Source organism: Gekko japonicus, unplaced genomic scaffold, assembly GCF_001447785.1.
Source record: "Gekko japonicus isolate JY-2015 unplaced genomic scaffold, Gekko_japonicus_V1.1 scaffold831, whole genome shotgun sequence".
In the NCBI taxonomy this organism is placed as follows: Eukaryota; Metazoa; Chordata; class Lepidosauria; order Squamata; family Gekkonidae; genus Gekko; species Gekko japonicus.
Genome location: NW_015159738.1, coordinates 62949 through 81223, shown reverse-complemented (window position 1 = coordinate 81223; position 18275 = coordinate 62949). Strand labels below are relative to the sequence as shown.

The window sequence follows — 18275 nt, the reverse complement described above, 5'->3', positions numbered from 1 at the left end:
AGTTAGAAAAAACATGTATTTTGCACATATATACACACACTGAAACAACTGCAGAATTTATGCTGTAAAGGTTACATTCAATTAACACTCAGTTTCATATGGGAAGTAACAGAACTCCTAGTCATTAGGAACATTCTAGGACAGAGGTTCCTGGCCTTTTTAAGCCTGCAGGCACCTTCGGAATTCCCACAAAATGGCAGGGAGTAAAGTTATACGTGACTAATAATAAGTCTTTAACTTTTCAGGCAAAAACCATTTAACGGGATGCCTTTCAAAATGGACATATTAAAATACTTTTCTGCATACACAGGGTTTACCTTCAATCAATGTGGAAAAACAGCCTTATGCTGTGGAGGCAGCTGTTGCCAACACAACATTAAAAAAAAAAAATCTGCACAGCCAATCAGATCTTCCATGGCCCACCAGAAGCTCTGTAACGCAAGGCCTCATCTGGCCCCGCCCACTTTCTAACATCATATGGACGACCAGGAAAGTTGTTTATGTGCACCATGGCACTTATGGGGACATCTGGTTCTAGGATACTAAAAGGATGCAGTGTGTGATGTAGCGGAACATACATTGTTGGCTGTGACTGCATTTTTTCAGTCGTAGAGGCCTCCAGGAGGCTTAGTCTCTCTCTCTGTTATCACAAGATTATTGCATGGATAAGAGGGATGATGCTTGATGTATGCTGAGGTGCCATACTGACTGTGGCATGTTTGTCAGTTCAGTTCCAAAGTGCGCATGGCATAGCTCTGAACACTCCCTATCATTAGATTCAGTAAGGTTCAGTTAAACCAAGTGGTATTAGGCTAGATTCCTCAAACAATCTTCACATCCAATTCTCACTGGTTCTCAACTGAAAGTTAAATACTAAAATGTCATTTGTGCCCTCACCAATCTTGAGGCACATTTTCTTTATATTAAATATAACCAAAATACCCTGGCCATTGCTGTGCAGTAATAAAGACAGCCAGGAGAGCTGGGCTGTCTTTTACTATAGTAAGACCTCTATTACAGGGACTGCCAGCATTCAAATTTGGCTTGGGGTTGGGGGGGGGGGTAAAAAGATGCTTCCTTTCTCCACTCAGACCTTCACCCAACACGTTATCAGTTTACCGACATTTCAGTCATGGAGAGCTACTTATGACTACATCTTGACCCAACCCTCAGTTGCCTCAGTACGAAGACAAAAATAAGACAAGCTTCAAGGGAGGAAATGTTATCAGATGACATGATTTTCCCCATTGTCATCAACTGTATCCAAGTAAGTACACCACTTTCCGTGTTCGGACGTATCCCACTGCCTTTTTAATCACACAGCCCCTCTCGTTCTGGCTTGCAGGCAGGTGAGTAGAACCATTCCCCTATGTCTGATGTCAAGGTGCTTTCTGAAAACTCCTAAGATGACGAAGTGACATTACCCGACGACATCAAAGTCTCTGGAGCATCGCCCTCATCTCTCTGTGGGTGGGAGGAATTATCAGACCTACTGCGGCTGAACTCAATCCCTCCAATGATTGGTCTCTTAAATTTGGTCCCAGAGTCTGTTGTGGGACACTTACAGCAGCACGCAATCTTGACAAAGGCCCTGCGCATCTCCTTGTTGGTCAGAGTGTAGATGATAGGATTTGTAGCAGAGTTGAGAACCGCCAGGACTAAGAAATATTCAGCCTGAAGGAGGATTGGGCAGGACCGGACTTTGCACCTCACATCCAGCAAGAGTAGTATGAACAGGGGAGACCAACAAACAATAAACACACTTAAAACAATGATCACTGTCTTGAGAAGAGCCAGAGACTTCTCTGAACTCCTGGTGGCTTTAGCAGCGTTCTTCCGAAAGGTCAGCCTACGGCTCCTAGTCCTCACCAAGATGTAGATTCTGCAGTAGAGGACCACAATGGACAACAGGAGAACAGTGAACACCGTGGTGCAGAAGAGAATATAATGCTTATGGTAGAGGGGCAACACAATGGAACAGCTTGGTAAGGTGTTGATGCAATTCCACCCCATAATAGGGAGGCCCCCTAGTATCACCGAGATGACCCAGCAGGCACTGATCAGTAGGAAAGAACGAAAACTGTTGCTGCCGTTATGGAGCTTCATTTTCAGCATCGTAATATACCTTTCAATGGCAATGGCCAGGAGGCTGAACACAGAAGCTGACAGTGCCACAAACATGCTCCCTTCCCTAAGAAACCACTGAACAGGGGTGAGGGTGTAGGTCTTACTCCCAGACAACAAAAGGTTGGCGGTGTAAGCCACCCCAGCCAGCAAATCCGAAAGTGCCAAGTTGCCAATGAAATAGTACATAGGTCTGTGGAACTTCTTGGTTTTCCAGATGGTCAGCAGGACAAATATGTTCTCTAGGATGATGAAGCAGCAAATGATGATGAAGACCACTGAAGAGGCTTTGATCCCGCTATCGGCTTTCTCATTCAGCTTCCCTGTGAAGTTGTAATGCTTGACAATGATGTCGTAGTTGGCATAGTCATTGACACCACTGAAGACCTTCATATGGGGGTCCCTGGTAGAGTCCATGGTTCCAGCTATGCTCCAGCCAGCTGCCCCGAGTGGCAATGCAGAGCAGGAGCTTCACCAGCTGCCCTGGTTGCAACAGCCAAACGTCTGCAGCTCCAACATCCAGCACCTTCTGGGCAACACCTCAGAAGCCACGGTCCTTAAAGAGCAAGAGACATGGGCAAAAGGGGGTTAAATTCCAAAACATTTTAGTTTATAACTCAATATTTCAAAGCTCAATATTCCAATATTCCTGAAAACTTACTATATAATATGCATAGTTCTGATCAAACCAGTGATGGGATGGGAACACTTATTTTTTACTCTATACGTGATTTGTTGAAAACATCAAACACCAGCAGAAACTGGAACACTTGTCTGAGACAGTGCCACCCGTGCCAGGCTACATGCTATATCTAGAGAACCACAGTAATAGGAGAGTCCTGTGCCCTGAAGGATATTCCAAACCTCTAGTTTCTCTTTGACAGACATCACTTTCACATGTTAGAGTGAGTTTCTCTCCCAACTTACACCCACAGAACAATGCTTTGGAAGCCAAATTCTGCAGCTTGTAGGCACAGTAATTAGAACTGCTGCCCTCAGTTAAAAGGCTCACTTCAGACAATGTGACTGAAAGCATCATAAAGAGCCTGTTGATTTCACAAATCCACAACTGGAAGAAGAGTTGGTTTCAGAGGATAGCCATGTTGGTCCTCAGTAGCACAGTTGGATTAGAGTCCAGTAGCACCTTAGTGACCAACAAGTCAAAGGGAGCTTTGACTCTCAAAAGCTGATACCCTGAAACTCTTGTTGGTTGCTAAGGTGCTACTGGACTTGAATCTAACTGGAGGAGTTGCAGACCAATGGCATGGGCTGGTGGCTAGAGTGTCAGACTAGGAGCTGGGAGACCCAAGTTTGAATCCCCACTCTGCCACTGAAGCTTGATGGGAGACCTTGGGCCAGTCACACACTCTCAGCCTAACCTACCTTATAGGGTTGTTGTTCTGAAGTTAAAATGGAGAAGAGAACAATGTAAGTTGCTTTGAGTCCCCACTGGGTAGAACAGAGGGGGTATAAACATCATTAATTAATTAAAACAATCCAAAAACAAAAAAAAATCCTTGACTTTCTGAAATTCACGAGAAGTGAGAGGATATGGGAATTGCACAGAATTTCTGGATTTCATCTGCTGTGAAATGTCCCCACTTAATCCCACACAAAGCCAAAACTCATTTTAAAGACTGAATAATCTCATGTTTTTAACACAGCAAACAACCTGCTGTTTAGATGGCTCTTGTTGTGGAAGGAAAGTGGCTCTCGTTTGTTCTGCATATGCAAAGAAATAACATTTGCATTAGAATTGCTTGGTAGGAACGACCTCATTATTTCCCGTTATAAATGAGAGTCTGAACAGGTTCCAAGGCTCCTAACTGGTAAACAGGAAAAAGCCCTCCTTCACCACTATGAACAGAGCAAAATCAGTGCAGTGAAAGTAACAGTAGAACTGGAGAAAAGATCTCTGAGAGGCCAGGCAAACCTTCTGAGCACTGGGGGGTGGGGTGGGGTGGGGTGGAAGGACCAGAATAAGAGCAAATGCCTTCGGCTACAAAGCTGTGAGCATTTATACCTGCAATCAAAGGCTACAAATCCTAAATTGCCCAGAAAAAAATGATATAGAATAGAGAACTTTTCAAGAGGCACTCTGCATTTAAAGTTTTAAAATGCTTAAATTAAAAAAGAGACACTCTACATATTGCAATGTTTGGCTGAGTCATTAATGCCAGAGGAAACCCAGTTAAGAAGACTTCAATCAGCTATCTAGGAATGGAGATTCATTTCCCAGCCTTCATTCCAGGAGTTCAGAGCTGCAAGTTTAGAAATTAAGCTAGAAAGGAGTGATTTAGCCTCAGATGCCTCAGTAAAATGAAGTACCAAATCGCACTCTACATGCAAGTACAAAACACACCAGAAGTGAAATAGCAAGAACACTGACACGAGCTAGTTAACTGTAAATCATACATACGTGGTTGCTTTGCATTAAACATGCAGATCCAAGGGGCTGGGAAAGGATCTACTTCCCAGTGCTGTTTTTTATTGATACTGCCTCACACACCCATTAAAACCTGGGCACTCTTTGTACCCAAGTTTCAGCAGTAAGGTATGAATCTTGTAGAAACTGGGCTTCAAGTCTAGGGTCCTCACCTCCAATGTCACAGGACTACACTGGCAGGTATCCAGTAATGGCAAATTCAGGGAGGGGAAGGACTCTTGCCTAGGCAAGAATCATAGAGACGATCTAACGGAGAGATCTGAAGACCTCCGATGTAATTAGCTGAATCCTCCCAACAGCCTATGTGCTAAAGTCCGGCTCAGAAAGTAGCACCACCCACTTTCATCAGAAGTGCCAAACACAAAATGAGTCAAGCAAGGTATGTAACACAAGACAGTCTCCGAAAAGAAAGGGGGAGGGGGGGGGGGGGGGCTTTGGGAGGAAGAACCAGCCAAAATTTCTTTGTGACCCTACACACTGCTCAACGTTTTAAACTTAAGAGTCTTCAGAACAAAGCTCCCGTCCCTCTGTCCTCCAATAAGCTTAGCATGGCTCCTAAGTCCTTCCCTTCTTTTTCTCACCTTGGTTTTCCCTCAGCAGAAGGGGAACATGTTTGTACAGAGAGATCAGCCCAGCACCCAGGCATCAGGTCACTGCTACTGAATCATCCAGACACCGCTTTCCACTCAGCTACCATCCAACTGGGAAGTGCCAAGTAAGTTCAGCCAAGCATTTTGGTTCCACGGGAAAGATCTGCACAGAAAACTTGCACGGGCTTTCACCACCGATCTTTCTCTCTGAATGCACATGCACCGTCACTGGTTCTGCACATTAAAAAAACCTCTTTAGAGAATCTTGACCTCCCCAGAGTTCCTGAGCTCTTGAGACCAACCGGGCCATTATCTGCAGCCCATTCCTCTCTCTCTGCATTAGAGTATTTAGTGCCACTGCCTTTGCCATGAAGCAAAGTGTTCCTTCCACCTCCTTAACTCTCTTTATCCTCTACTTTGCCTCTTCCTACCTGAACATACAGAGCAGCATCTTCGCAAGAGCTAATCCACCAGGAGAGCTATTGCTATCTTCATCCTCAAACTTATTCCATGGAGGTTGAGAGTCGAGACTGCACGTGTAAAATATACTTCCAAATTTCTGAAGCATCATAGAACCCGTGTGTGGACCAGCGTTCAGAAATCATAGGCCACCAGTAAGGCTTCCACATCCTCTAGAACACAATGCTCCACAGTGGAGGCAATTCACACATGCAGTTGCTAACTATGGGCCCCGTTCACACGGCGAATTTGCCGCAGGAGAGCCATGGGTGGTGGGCGGATTATCCCTGCACGATCACACCCCAACATCTGGGAAGTGGAGCACACCCCTGGCCAACCCGTGGCTTACCGCAGAAAACGCCGGATAAAAAAGTAGTACCTCCAAAGTACTGGCAAACGGTTTGCCACGGGATGCCTCCGGATGCCCGGGGTGTGATTGCGCTGGCGAGCGGCTTTCCCCTCCGCCCGTCGTTTACGCGCGGACTCTAAGGGAAGGACCCGTGGTGTGCCGCGGGATCAAGCTGCGCAGGGGCAATTTGCCACACACACACACACCCCCATAGCCGGCATGTGTGACCGGGGCCATGGTCAAGCAAGCAAAGAGAAAGCAGGCGCCTTTCCCAAAGTACACGGGAATCACCAGTCCCGCAACACTTCAGGGACATCTGCGGCTATAAACTTTCTGCCACTCTTAGTAGGATGGATACCGGTCCCCTCCCGCTGCCACCAACAGGCACATCCTTCCCCAAGCAGCTTTGCGGCAACGCACAGTTACTCTTCCAAAGTTTAAAAATCACAACCAGTTCTAGAGACCATCCCTTGAAGCTTCCAACAGCTTACTCAGCACAGAAGTCAGGGCTCCTCGCCACGCGCCGCACGTGTCCGTCGCATTCACTCCTCTTGCGCTGGCGGAGTGCACAATTCAGGGGTAACGAGTGAGCGTCTCTCGCGGCAGAGTCCCGCCCGCCCCTTCCCCAGCTAGTCTTACCTCGCCGCGGCAGGAAGCGTTCCTCTCAAAGGCGCTGCATAGCCCGGGCTTCACTTCACATCGTGCCACCGCACTCGCATTGCAACAAAGCCTGCGGGGCTCATTGAAAACGTTTCCTCTCCGCCAAGTGGTCTCCACCCCTCGAGTTTCCTAGTCTTCTCTCTCGCACGCCTGCCCCCAGCCGGGTCTGCTCAAGCGTCTCTCCGTCTAACTCACGAGGAGCTGGGCGCAGCAGGGCCGGCCCGGGAGGTGGCGAGGCGTTTGCTGGCCCTTCTGGCCGAGGAGGCGCCTTGTTTGGGTGATTCCTGGGCGGGAATTCTTCGCCGGGCGCGGCTGGCGGCGCACGGTTAAGCGCACCTGTTTCCTGCTCTCCCTTCTGGAGGCGCGCAAAAAGTTCTGTCCGGGTCGCTCGCTCCCTGGCGGGGTTTATAAACGGGGCGGACGCGCGTGGAAGGGGGGGGGGAGAGAGAGAGAGGAAGGGGGTTGGTTGAGCGGCTTCAAAGCCGCCGGGCGGAATGGAGAGCGGCCGCTGCTGCCTGAGAACGGTCGCCCAGCCGCTTGGCCTGCCCTCTCCAGAGATCTCACAGCCGAGCAAAGGCACCCCCTGGGCAGCGTGGCCCCTCAGAGACGCCCCTTCGTTGTTGTGGCTTTGTTAGCGGCTGATAAAGGTTTCTCTTCATGCCACCCCGGCCCAAACTGCAGTCGATGAGCCAGCAGAAGGCCCAACGTAGCTTATTTAGTGTTGCCTTTTTGCGTGGTCAGTGACAGCCCTGCTTGGTGTTGCCTGTTTCATCCACAACATAACAGGGCAAAAGTGTAATAAGTGCAATGATAATTACCACTTCTTTAAAGTGTTGTGTTTTGTATATACTAATGTATATATAAAAGGAGCTGCAGTGGCTCAAGTGGTTAAGACGCTCAGCAGTTCGAGACCCGGGTGCCGCATGATGGACTGAGCTCCCATCTCTAGTTCCAGCTCCTGCCAACCTAGCAGTTCGAAAGCAAGAAAATGCAAGTAGATAAATAGGTACCGCTTCGGTGGGAAGGTAACAGCGTTCCGTGCACCTTGGTGCTTAGTCATGCCGGCCACATGACCACGGAAACGTCTTCAGACAGCGCTGGCTCTTCGGCTTTGAAACGGAGATGAGCACCACAACCCTAGAGTCGGATTCGACTGGCTTTCGAGCAAGGGAACCTTTACCTTTACCTTTTTAATGTAATGACATTCCTGTAAAGTATTATGATGCTCATATTGCATATGCATGCACTTGGGGGTGTGTGTCATCTAATGAGTCCTTGTGCAGAGGAGACATCTGAACCTGTAGTGGTATGTAGTGACTTCCTTACTGGGGCATAAGCCAAGCTAGGGCAGACAGTGGGAGATCTGTGAATGGATCGCTTGCCTTTTGAAGAAGGTTTAAAGCAGCTGCCTGGGAAGCAGGGCATCTGCTTAACTCCCCTCCCCCTGCCACTTCCTGAGCCAGAGAGCAAAACACCACTGCAGCCCAGGAGAGGTAGGCAGGAGTGGAGATCTGGCCCACAGCAGCAGGTTCACTGGCACAGGCACAACCTGCTGCCACCTCACGTATTTGGCATCCATCCCGCATTGGCCATCCATGACTTAGGTAGCGTGTAGCAGAAGTTTAGACTAGGGATTTCCTGGATCCCAGCTAAAGTCTGGTTCACACATGCAGGAAAATGGGGTGGTAAGAATGATGAGACGACAGGATCTGTTAAGAAACTTTACCCAGATAGGAAACTAGCACAGTTGTGAGAAAGGTTCAACCCTGTTTCTGTTTACTGTGCTGGTTTTCTATTTGTAAGGAGTTTTAACAAAAAGGAGTATTCCAAAGTGTGATCTTCCACTTGTCATCTCAAGTGGTACAGTCCATTCCACCAGGACAGGTCTCAACTGCCTCATTCCACTGCTCAGGCCACTGTGCCGTGCAGCTTCAAGACACTTTATATGCAGTTCTCAGTGTATGAAATGAGTCAACCTTTCTCTCTGGGGACAAAAATACCCCGTGTTTCTAGGTTCCGCAGCATTATCTTTTAATAGCTTTTGTCTTGTTCCACAACATTCCATCACACTAGGTTCCATATTTACAATGTAGAAGAGATGCCTCTGTTGATCCCATGCCGTCATGCCCTGCTCTTGTAAGCTACTGACTGATGTGGAATCACAACCACATCTTAGCCTCTGTACCTACAATCTCAAGAATGGATCAAAATTTTCATTTACAAGGTTGCTCTGAAAAGATGTGAAAGTAGATACATCAGCGTCCCACAGGGTAAATTGGTAGATTTTTAAAAAAATGTAGTGCCCTAATTTGGAGTGAAACTAGGCTGATAAATTCCCAAGAAATGAATGTGGAAAATGATCTTCTGCAGGCACTAGAGGGAAAGCAGGGGAGATGTCATGCAGCTTGCTCAAGCTGGCTTCAGATCTTTGAACAGGGTTCATTCAGTAGTAACTAACTTGCTGCTGGACTATCCACATGGAACCCAAAGGGGGGAGGGGTTGCAGAGTTGTCACTTGACGGGTGACACCACATAACCACCGTGGGATTTTTTGCTTTTTGGAAAGAATGCTTCTCGTGCATGTGTCTATAGAGCAAGGGTGTTAGGACTCCTGCCTCTCTCTGCAGGTATACAGAGCAGGAGAGCAGCAAGATAGTAAGGTCAGGTTACTCAGTGGTAAAGTGGATCCCTACGTGACTGACCGTCTGTCTCTTGCTATGATACACCACCTGGTGTCTGTGTATGTATGGGGAGGGGCTGTGGATCCCAGATCTGGAAAAGTTGAAAACCATGGGGTTTTGCCTCCGCTACGCATCCCCTCCAAGCTAACACAAGAAGGAGTAGAAGGCCAGAACTTCATCCTCAGCACAGAAAGTGGACCCACATGGCATCTATTTTGCTCCAAGGGGGAAGCCTGACAGGCCTGTTTTTCTGTCCCCATTTCACTCTGGCAACTGCAGAGCCAGGGTGATGCTGTCACAAAATCCACTTCCTTCCCAAACTGAGGAGAGAGGAGGGAAATTGCAAGGCAGGTAGCAGTGATGGAAGTATCAGGACTTTAGTGGTGGAAGATGAGATGGTTTCTCCTTCGTAAGGTGTGAAATGCTTCATCTTGTGCGGCTAACAATTCCAATTTCTTTACAAGACAATATTGTTCAGTTTGTTTATGGGCCAGGTCTCCTAAGCTTGAAAGTGCACCTCTCAAGGTTGCTACTATGTAGAACAGGACCAAAATGCTGAGACTCTGAGTGAAGGGCGGGGTATAAATCCAATCTCTTCTTCGTCTACTACTTCTGGTAAGCCTGCAGCAGCAACAGGAATGACTACATACAGAGGTCTTTGATGAGAGTACCTACCTCTTCTGTAAACATTCTGGACTTTCTAGAATGCACCCATGAAAAATGAAGCAGTACTAAAGGAGTGAAGTAAAAATTCAGTTATATACTTTTAAATCCCTCAACTTGCCCAAGTGGTAGAAAATTCTAGGGTAGCTTTATAGGGTGCACCATGTGTAATGTTTTGTAATATTTTCAGAAAGGTACCTGTGTGTTGGTCTGTTGCAGCAAAAACCTCACCCTGTACTTCCTGCATTTGATGACCCTATGACCTTCTGTTTACAGTTCTTTTTCTTCGTAACTCTCTCTCTCTGTGGCAGTGTTGGAAGCTTTAAGAAATGAATGCCCACAGTGGCTCTTGCTAGCCAACCACAACAGTATTGTCAGCCTTCAAGCCTTGGTTTCTGATGGTAAAAGGCAAAGGGAGGGGCAAGTCACTTTACAGGGCTGTTTTAGCCTTTGAGCAGGGACTTGTCAGGGTCAGTCCCAACCACTGGGTGACTTGATACCACACAACTTGCATGACTCACCCAGGCTCAGCTGTTTGCTAGTGTTCAACAGCAGCCACCCCATTAAATCCAGTGTGCTGTAGTGGTTAAAGTTTCAGACTAGGATATGGGGAACATAGGTTTGAATCCCCACTCTGCCACTGGGTGACTTTGGGCCAGTCATGCTCTTTCAGCCTAGCCTATCTCACAGTGTTGTTATGAGGATAAAATGGGAGAGGAGAATGCTGTAAACTGCTTTGGAACCCCATTGTGGACAAAGGCAGGGTATAAATGAAGTAAATAAATAATAAATATAGCTGAAGATAGTGGGCAGGTAAAAGGTAAGTAAGCTGGTTGATGGGAAGGAGAAAAAGAAGCAGGAAAATGTGAGGGAGTTGCCAGGAGAAAACAGTGTGGAGAAGAAAATACAAAGGAAAACGAGGTGCCTCCCTGTAAGTCCTTGACGTTTCCCCACAGCTCAACTGGGCCATAGTTTTCAGGTAGAGGTTGCCAGGAAGGAGGAGGAGAGCTGGATTTATACCTTGCCCTTCTTTCAGAGTGGCTTACAATCTCCTTCCCTTCCTCTCCCCACAACAGACACCCTGGGAGGTAGGTGGGGCTGAGAGAGCTCTTTCGAGAACTGCTCTTGAGAAGACAGCTCTGAGAGAACTGTGGCTTGTCCAAGGTCACCCAGCTGGCTGCATGTAGAGCCATGGGGAATCAAACCCGGGCTGTGGTCACATGGCAAGGTAATTCTGATTTGTTCCCGCTATAAATTTAATCGGGAATATTTTTTTCGGGTTGGGATGATCATTATGCGAGGCGGCTCTGGGCACCGTCTAGATGTAGCCGGCCCCTCTCTCCGCCACCCACTCACCTGCCAGCCCACCCGGCAGTTCCTTCCCCGCCCGCCTGCCTCCCCTCCCCAGCAACTTTCCACACCACTGGCCTGATGCTGTTGGCAAACTGGGTGCGCTCCCCGGTGCCTCCCTCCTTCCTAATGCCGCAGCTTTGGGGACTCCTGGGGTGGACTCTGCAGCCCGCTCGCCTGCCAGCCCACCCAGCACTTCCTTCCCTGCCTGCTGGCTTCCTCCCCCAGCAACTTTCCACGCTGCCTCCTGCTGCCCGATGCTGCTGGCAAGCTGGGCGAGGTCCCCGGCGCCGGTGGCTCCCTCCCTCCCTCCTAACGCCGCATTGGGGACTCCGGGGGCAGGCAGGACCATGGGCTCTGCGCTGGATGTGCACTTGAACGTTTAAATATATAAGTTTTTCAGTGCGGGATTGCTCATGTGCTCAAAGGTGGAAGCTGGAAAAAAAACGTCATCGCGCAAAGAATGGTCAGACAACCTTAATCGCAATCATTGTGAGAGATGGCTGTCCAGATCAGCAAAATCGCGGGTTCAAAGCGCAAGTACCCGGAAAGTACTTGATTTTTCCAGTGTAGGAAAACGCAGTAGAGAACCAGGAGGATTGCGCGAGTGAGCCCGCTTCGACGTGGGAGGTGGATTGGCCCGTCTGATCAGCAAATTTAAATGCGAGAGGAAACAGCAGTGAAACCCGATCAAATCAACCATGTGACCGCAGCCCCCGTTCTCCAAATTAAAAAGTCTGCTGCTCTTAACCACTACACCAAACTGGGAGAGGGAAGGAGGGAATGCTAGGGTTGCCAAATCCGTCTTCGCCGGGAGTGGGGGGCTCCCGCGTGCACGTCACCCGGAAGTGATGTGGGCATGCTGGGGGCGGGGCCACGGCCATACAAGGGAAAACCATAGAGTTTTCCCTTGTATGGCCGTGGCCCCGCCCCCAGCATGCCCGGCGTGCCCACGTCACTTGCTAGTAATGCGCACGCCGGGGGTGGGGTTCCCCCGGGGCCCAATTCTGCCGCGTAGGAAATCGGGGCTTCAAAGCGGGGGATTCCCCGCCCCCCGCCCACATTTGGCAGCCCTAGGGAATGCTGAAGACAGAGGTGGATAAAGGTAGATTGGCTGGTGAGTGGGAAGAAGTAAAACAGGTCAAGCTATAAATAAGTAACAGCTTTCAGGGAAGAGAAAGAAGAAACGATGGGGAAAGGGAAAATGAGATGCCCTCAGCCTGCAAGTCCTTTCAGTTTGCATCTGAGAAAGCTGGCTCTAGTCTATGACTTATGCCAGAATGAAAGTGTTAAATTTTTAAGGTGCCACAAATACTGCTGTTCATTTTTGTAATGTGTTTTTTTGCAAATAGGTCAAGTAGGTGAGAAGCAAAGAAGCAGGAACTACTTGTTCTGAAACAGCTTCACTCAACCAGCTGTTCCTTGCATTCTCCACCTAATTTTTAGATTAAAGGCCAGAACAAATGAGATCCAAGGAGATCCAAGGTCAGACCTCCCCAGCATTGAAAAAATGTACAATTCAGGCATGTCCACAGATGAGAGAGGAAGTTAAATCCTAACATGCCCATATGGTTCTCCCCCCCTGCCCCCACTATTAGCCGCGAAAGGAAGAAAGATGGTGTCCACTTTTTCCCCCTTCAGGTACCCCCCCCCCAAAAAAAAATCACATGCACAGACCTGATTTGGATAGAGTTCATGGTATGGGGACAGTGTTAAATCCCTGCCCCAAGCAAGGATTTTAACACACACACACGCACACGGTCCCAATGAATGAACGGCGGGGGGGGGGGGGGGGCTCTGCTGGGAACTTAAGAGTCATATGTAGTTGAGAGTTCCAAGATGTAGGAAACATAATTTCAACAGACATAACTGCATAATTGGAGGATGAAAATCCTACTCTTCAGTTCCTGGCCCAAATCAGACCTGCACATTCCTAAAATTTGCTTTTAAAAGATGCTGGGAGATGTGTGATATTTGTCTTATCTAGTCTCACCTAAAGACTAGCATGACAGGCCATAGATAGTCACTAAAGCAAGCACCCTTCAACCACCAGGGTAAACTAGGCATGGGGGACTAACATAACCACATGCTAATAATATAACTCTGAGGATTCTGCTGGAAATGTCTGTTAAGTGGACAGGGTCTCCTGTGCATGTTTCTCGACAGTTAGTGTTATCAGAAAACTGCAAGACCATGCCTTGATTATGTTTTTATTTTTTTTGCTAACAACTCAGTATCAATTACCTCCACACCCCTTTCTGAATGACTCAGATAAGACTGTGCTGGCAAGCACACATCAGCTCTGGACCACAAATACTTGTGTTTTGACTAGTCATATGAAGGACACAGTGAGAGAACCGTTAAAAGTGCAACTGTCAGCAGGCACAGAGAACAAACCACTGATTTGAGCTTTACATATGTATATATCCCTCTGGCAACTGTCTCACAATCGCAGGCAGCACATTTTAACCCGCAGCCTTATTTTATTCCGCTAATTTATAAAGTCAACCAGAAAGAAGTGAGCTAATAAGCTTTGAAAACAAACATGTTCCTTTCTTTCTGAAACTTATTCTTATGTATCCTGTTTTGAGTGAGTGACACGTCAGAGTAATTAGAGGAGATGGAATGACCAGAAAAAATTGGTAACGGGATATAGGAGGTTTTGTTTTTAAGACTCTGGCCTAAATTTCAACCTGATGTGATCATGACTTTAAACAAACAAACAAAAACGAAGCTAAATTCATATGGATAAAGTCAGATGGCATTAAATACTCCTGTAGAAGTAACTGGAAGAGAAGGTGGACATCCCTTACTTTTAAATAGTTTGTATGTATAAATTGAGTGGTGGCTCAAGTGGTTAAGACGCTGAATTGCAGGCTGTGGGTCGGTAGTTCAGCAGTTCAAGACCCAAGTGTGCCGCATGACGGAGTGAGCTCCCGTCTCTAGTTCCAGCTCCTGCCAACCTAGCAGTTCGAAAGCAAGAAATTGCAAGTGTTCTATGCGCCTTGGTGTTTAGTCATGCCGGCCACATGACCACAGAAACATCTTCGGACAGTGCTGGCTCTTCGGATTTGAAATGGAGATGAGCACCACAACCCTAGGGTCTGATTCGACTGGCTTTCGAGCAAGGGAACCTTTACCTTTACTATGTATAAAAGTATTAAAAGTGTAAAGGCCTACCCCTTTTTAAAAAGGAGTTTATAATGCTACCATCAGTTTGCTTCATCATATTCACATGATCCCCTGGTTAAATTCAACAGCCACACTTGGTCCTAGCCTGAGTTATACCAGCCTAAGCCCATTGGTTGCAATGGGTTTGAATAACTCATGCAACTTTTAACCCAGAGAGGAGTAAAGTGAGTCAAGAACCAAAGTATTAACTCCTTTTTAAAGAACATACCCATTTTCAAGATTCCACAGGGAGTACAGATGTATTATAGAAAACAGAACCAAGACTACTTCTAGGTTCTCTTCACAAAAAATAATTTTGGTATATTCCGGGTTGCAGCTTTGGCAAGACGGTTGGCACCAGGACTTGCTCCGTGGGTGCCGCTGGCTTCAAGCCTTCTCAAGCAGAGTACCGGGGGTTCCCGAACTCCACTGCACTCCCTGGAGGGAGGTGCAGCACAAGGGACTTGATCCAGGCTCCCCGTTCGGCAGCAGCTTTATCGTAATTATTCATAGGAACCTGGCCATCAGTTTCATGGAGGTCTAAGCAAGGAGGGCAGCCTCATTCCTGGTTCTCTTCAGTGTTAGACCATCATCCTTCAGCAAGGCTTTGGTGGGTACATTTCACACCTGCTCAAATTCAATTTGCCATAGGGGCCGCAGTGGCTCAGAGGTTAAGGTGCTGAGTTGCAGACCAGAAGATTGGTAGCTCAGCAGTTCAAGACCCTAGTGCCGCGTGATAGAGTGAGCTCCCATCTCTGGCCCAGCTCCTGCCAACCTAGTAGTTCAAAAGCAAGAAATTGCAAGTAGATAAATAGGTACCACTTTGGTGTGAAAGCAAACAGCATTCCGTGTGCCTTGGCATTTAGCCATGCCAGCCACATGACCACAGAAACGTCTTTGGACAGCACTGGCTCTTTGGCATGGAAGCGGGATGAGCACTGCCCCCTAGAGTTGGACTCAACTAGCTTTCGAGCAAGGGAACCCTTTCCCCTTTTTAGTCTCAAAAGAAATCCCCTCCTCTGTTCATATTCATATGGTCTTGGTGTGTGGAGGTGGGGGCTTCCCTGCATTCTGGAAACTTTTGCCTCTAATGAAATATATATGTATGTGGGCTAAGTATAGTTTTTCATTGGTGTGTGAAAAGCATTCTTCACATTCTTGGTAGAACTGTTTCTATTTTCTTACATGGTCTCAATATTGTTTTCCAGCTTCCTTGCAGATCCAGTAATGGATAGAAGAGCAGGATAAAATTATTTGAACCATGGCATCACATTCTTGAATTAAACTCCCACTAACATGTCTTTTGTTGTTGTGAGATCCAAACTGTATGTTACAGCAGCGGACTGACATCTTCCCCTGTAAAGCAAAGGAGTAGTGCTTCAAAGGACCAGAGGCATGCACGAACCCCTCCACAGTCCCTCTCCCCAGCCTTTTTGTTTTGAACAGTTCCATTCTCCTATACCACTATACTTATGGATTTAGTGATCTGAGTCATGGCAGGCAAAATTGTGCTTATTCCTTAAACAAAACAAGTATGGAAAGGGACCCCTCAAAGCTGTTTCTGGAACCACCATGGCTTAGATGTGGTCATTCCAGAGGGAGCTTCGATACAGTACAGTTGCTCAACAGATGAGAGTTCAGAGGACTGCAAGGCATCACTTGGGAAACAGAAATGTGAACTGGGATCGCTCTGGCAGACTGTGGTAGAGTACTAAAACTATGGTAGGTTTGAAGCGGTTACATGAAACAATAAGTGAATGCACTCTATATGGCCAGGAGAAAAATTGAGATCTGAACCTATGGAAAAAGCCCCAGCATGTGAGATCAACCGTACACATGTCAATACTACTCTTCAATTGTACTATAGATCTCAGGAGATTTGTTCAGGAGCTATTGTCACAGAATGCTGAAGCACCAAGTACTATCAGAAAAGAGCCAATGCATGTCTGTTTCCCAGTTCGGACATTTGCTTGTTCACGATGCAGTCTGTTGGGAGAAAAGCTTCCCAGTCACTGTAGTTGGTGTGGGCTCTCAAACCAATTACAGACGGCCATATTCTACCCAGCCACCTGCCCAGCAGTGTCGCTCACTCATCTTCCCAGCACCTTGCCTGTTTTTTGCTAGAGGAAACCAGAGTATCAGGTACGGAATTCCCTTGTTCCTTTTTTGCAGAATACAGCTTGGTGAAGCCCTGCTCCTGTGAGACTGAAATGGTGATAGCTGCATGTCTCTCATTGTCCGAGTTGTGACGCAAACAGCAACACTGAGGCACAAATGCTTGTAGCGGAACTGGGAATCTGCATCCACTGTAGTCACTGGGAGACTTTTTTTCTAAGATATTTGTTCAGAGACAAATATCTGAACCCTGGCTAAATGTTCCTGTTGGGTTGGATCCAGAGGTAATTGTCCACTTTTCTCAGAGGAACATAAATTTCCTGCCTCCCCCTCTGGCCACAGCCATCGGAGTTCCCTGAAATGCTTCTCTCAGAGGATGTGGAACTCTCAGGAATGGCATGAAGGGTGAATTGACATCTGTAGAAGGACGGGGCAGGAGTCAGCAAAAAACAACCTTCCTTCTGCTGGTGGAAAATTACCACTGAATTGAACTCATTGCTTTTAGGAATGGAAATGAGAAGCATTTCCATGAAAAATGCTGTATTGGCTTAAATAATTTTGATACCCGGAAAATTAAATTACAATGGTTTAATAGCATCCGTTTCTAAAATTATTTTGTTAGTTGTGTGGAAAAACCAAGAACTTAAATAAACCAGACCTGCTAATTTCCAACAGCAAACTCCACCTGCCACACACTGTAAGAGGTCTTTGGTCTTCAGCAATGTAATTTTTTAAAAATTCAGATCTGGTTGGACTGAAGAATGACTCATAACTTTCCAAAATGGTATTTTAGTGAGATCTGGAGATGAGAACATTGAATTACCTAAATAATTTGTTAATAAGAAGCTTGTACATGCACTATTCAACAACCATGTGTTATTCGCCACAGCTCTGAATGTGTTAAGCAGGTTGGTGGAGAAAGGCTTGGGACAGTTCAGTGGTCATGTTCTGAGTAACTAACACTTGCAAGTATATTGTTTAAGATTATCCTTTCCACAAAGGGTAGGTAAGGTGAATCAGCTTTCTGTTGATGTTCATTGAGTCTAAAAATTCCATGTCTTCTTTTTCCAGAGTAAAATCAAAGACCTGAAAAGAACAAAGGAGGAGAACATTAAACTATCCATTCATTCTTGGACTGGGAAAAGATATTGATTTTTACAGAACTGAAGATTGCTTTTACAGAACTGAAGACAACTTTTCAAAAGATATTGATTTTTACAGAACTGAAGACTGCATGAAAGCAGGATTGCTACTTGTCCAACTTTTTTTTCTAGCAAAATAAGCTTCACAATTTTTTCTACTGTTTTAAAGTTCCAAAAACCTGAGCAAGTGACAGTAGGACAAAAGTACATGTACACATTATGGGAAGTAAAAGCCTTGTCAAACCACTTTCAGCTCTTAAAAACATTTGTCTCCAATTTGGTTCTCAAAAAGCGATGGGTGCCTACTAGCAGAAAGACACGGCATAAATAAAGAAGCCATAAAGCCTGACGATATCATTCATTGCCAAGGCCATTGTTTTGAGGCAAGGTTGTAACTAACTATTCCAGCTATCCTGAGCAGGACAAACTCCACTTAAGGCAGGAGAAACCAACACCTACCTATCACAATGGAAAACCTGGTGTTTGGGTTGATATCCTCTCTAAAGCTGAGACCAATGAGGGAAA

At 46.7% G+C, this 18275-nt stretch overlaps 2 protein-coding genes across 3 annotated transcripts in view; both read right to left on the bottom strand.

Moving 5' to 3' along the window:
• Positions 1-1031: 1031 nt before the first annotated feature.
• Positions 1032-6981, bottom strand: S1PR1 (sphingosine-1-phosphate receptor 1). Of its 2 annotated transcripts, none has more exons than XM_015429442.1 (2): positions 6608-6981; positions 1032-2680 (listed from the first exon to the last, which is right to left on the bottom strand). In XM_015429442.1, the coding sequence occupies exon 2, from the start codon at positions 2539-2541 to the stop codon at positions 1402-1404; it is 1140 nt and encodes a 379-aa protein (XP_015284928.1). In that variant the 5' UTR covers positions 2542-2680; positions 6608-6981; the 3' UTR covers positions 1032-1401. The 2 variants fall into 2 exon arrangements, with proteins under 2 accessions (XP_015284928.1, XP_015284936.1); XM_015429450.1 differs by lacking the exon at positions 6608-6981 and adding an exon at positions 4544-4577.
• A 10227-nt stretch (positions 6982-17208) lies between these two features.
• Positions 17209-18275, bottom strand: part of LOC107125942 (uncharacterized oxidoreductase ZK1290.5-like) — a gene marked incomplete at its 5' end in the record, with an annotated part of 63618 nt that continues 62551 nt past the window's right edge. The window contains one exon of the mRNA XM_015429418.1: positions 17209-17694. Within this exon, the coding sequence (XP_015284904.1) occupies positions 17593-17694 (102 nt within the window). The remainder of the gene's footprint in view (positions 17695-18275) is intronic.

What these genes read in the sequence shown, in the direction of transcription:
- S1PR1 (XM_015429442.1), bottom strand. Translation starts at nt 2,541, where the DNA reads ATGGACTCTACCAGGGACCCCCATATGAAGGTCTTCAGTGGTGTCAAT.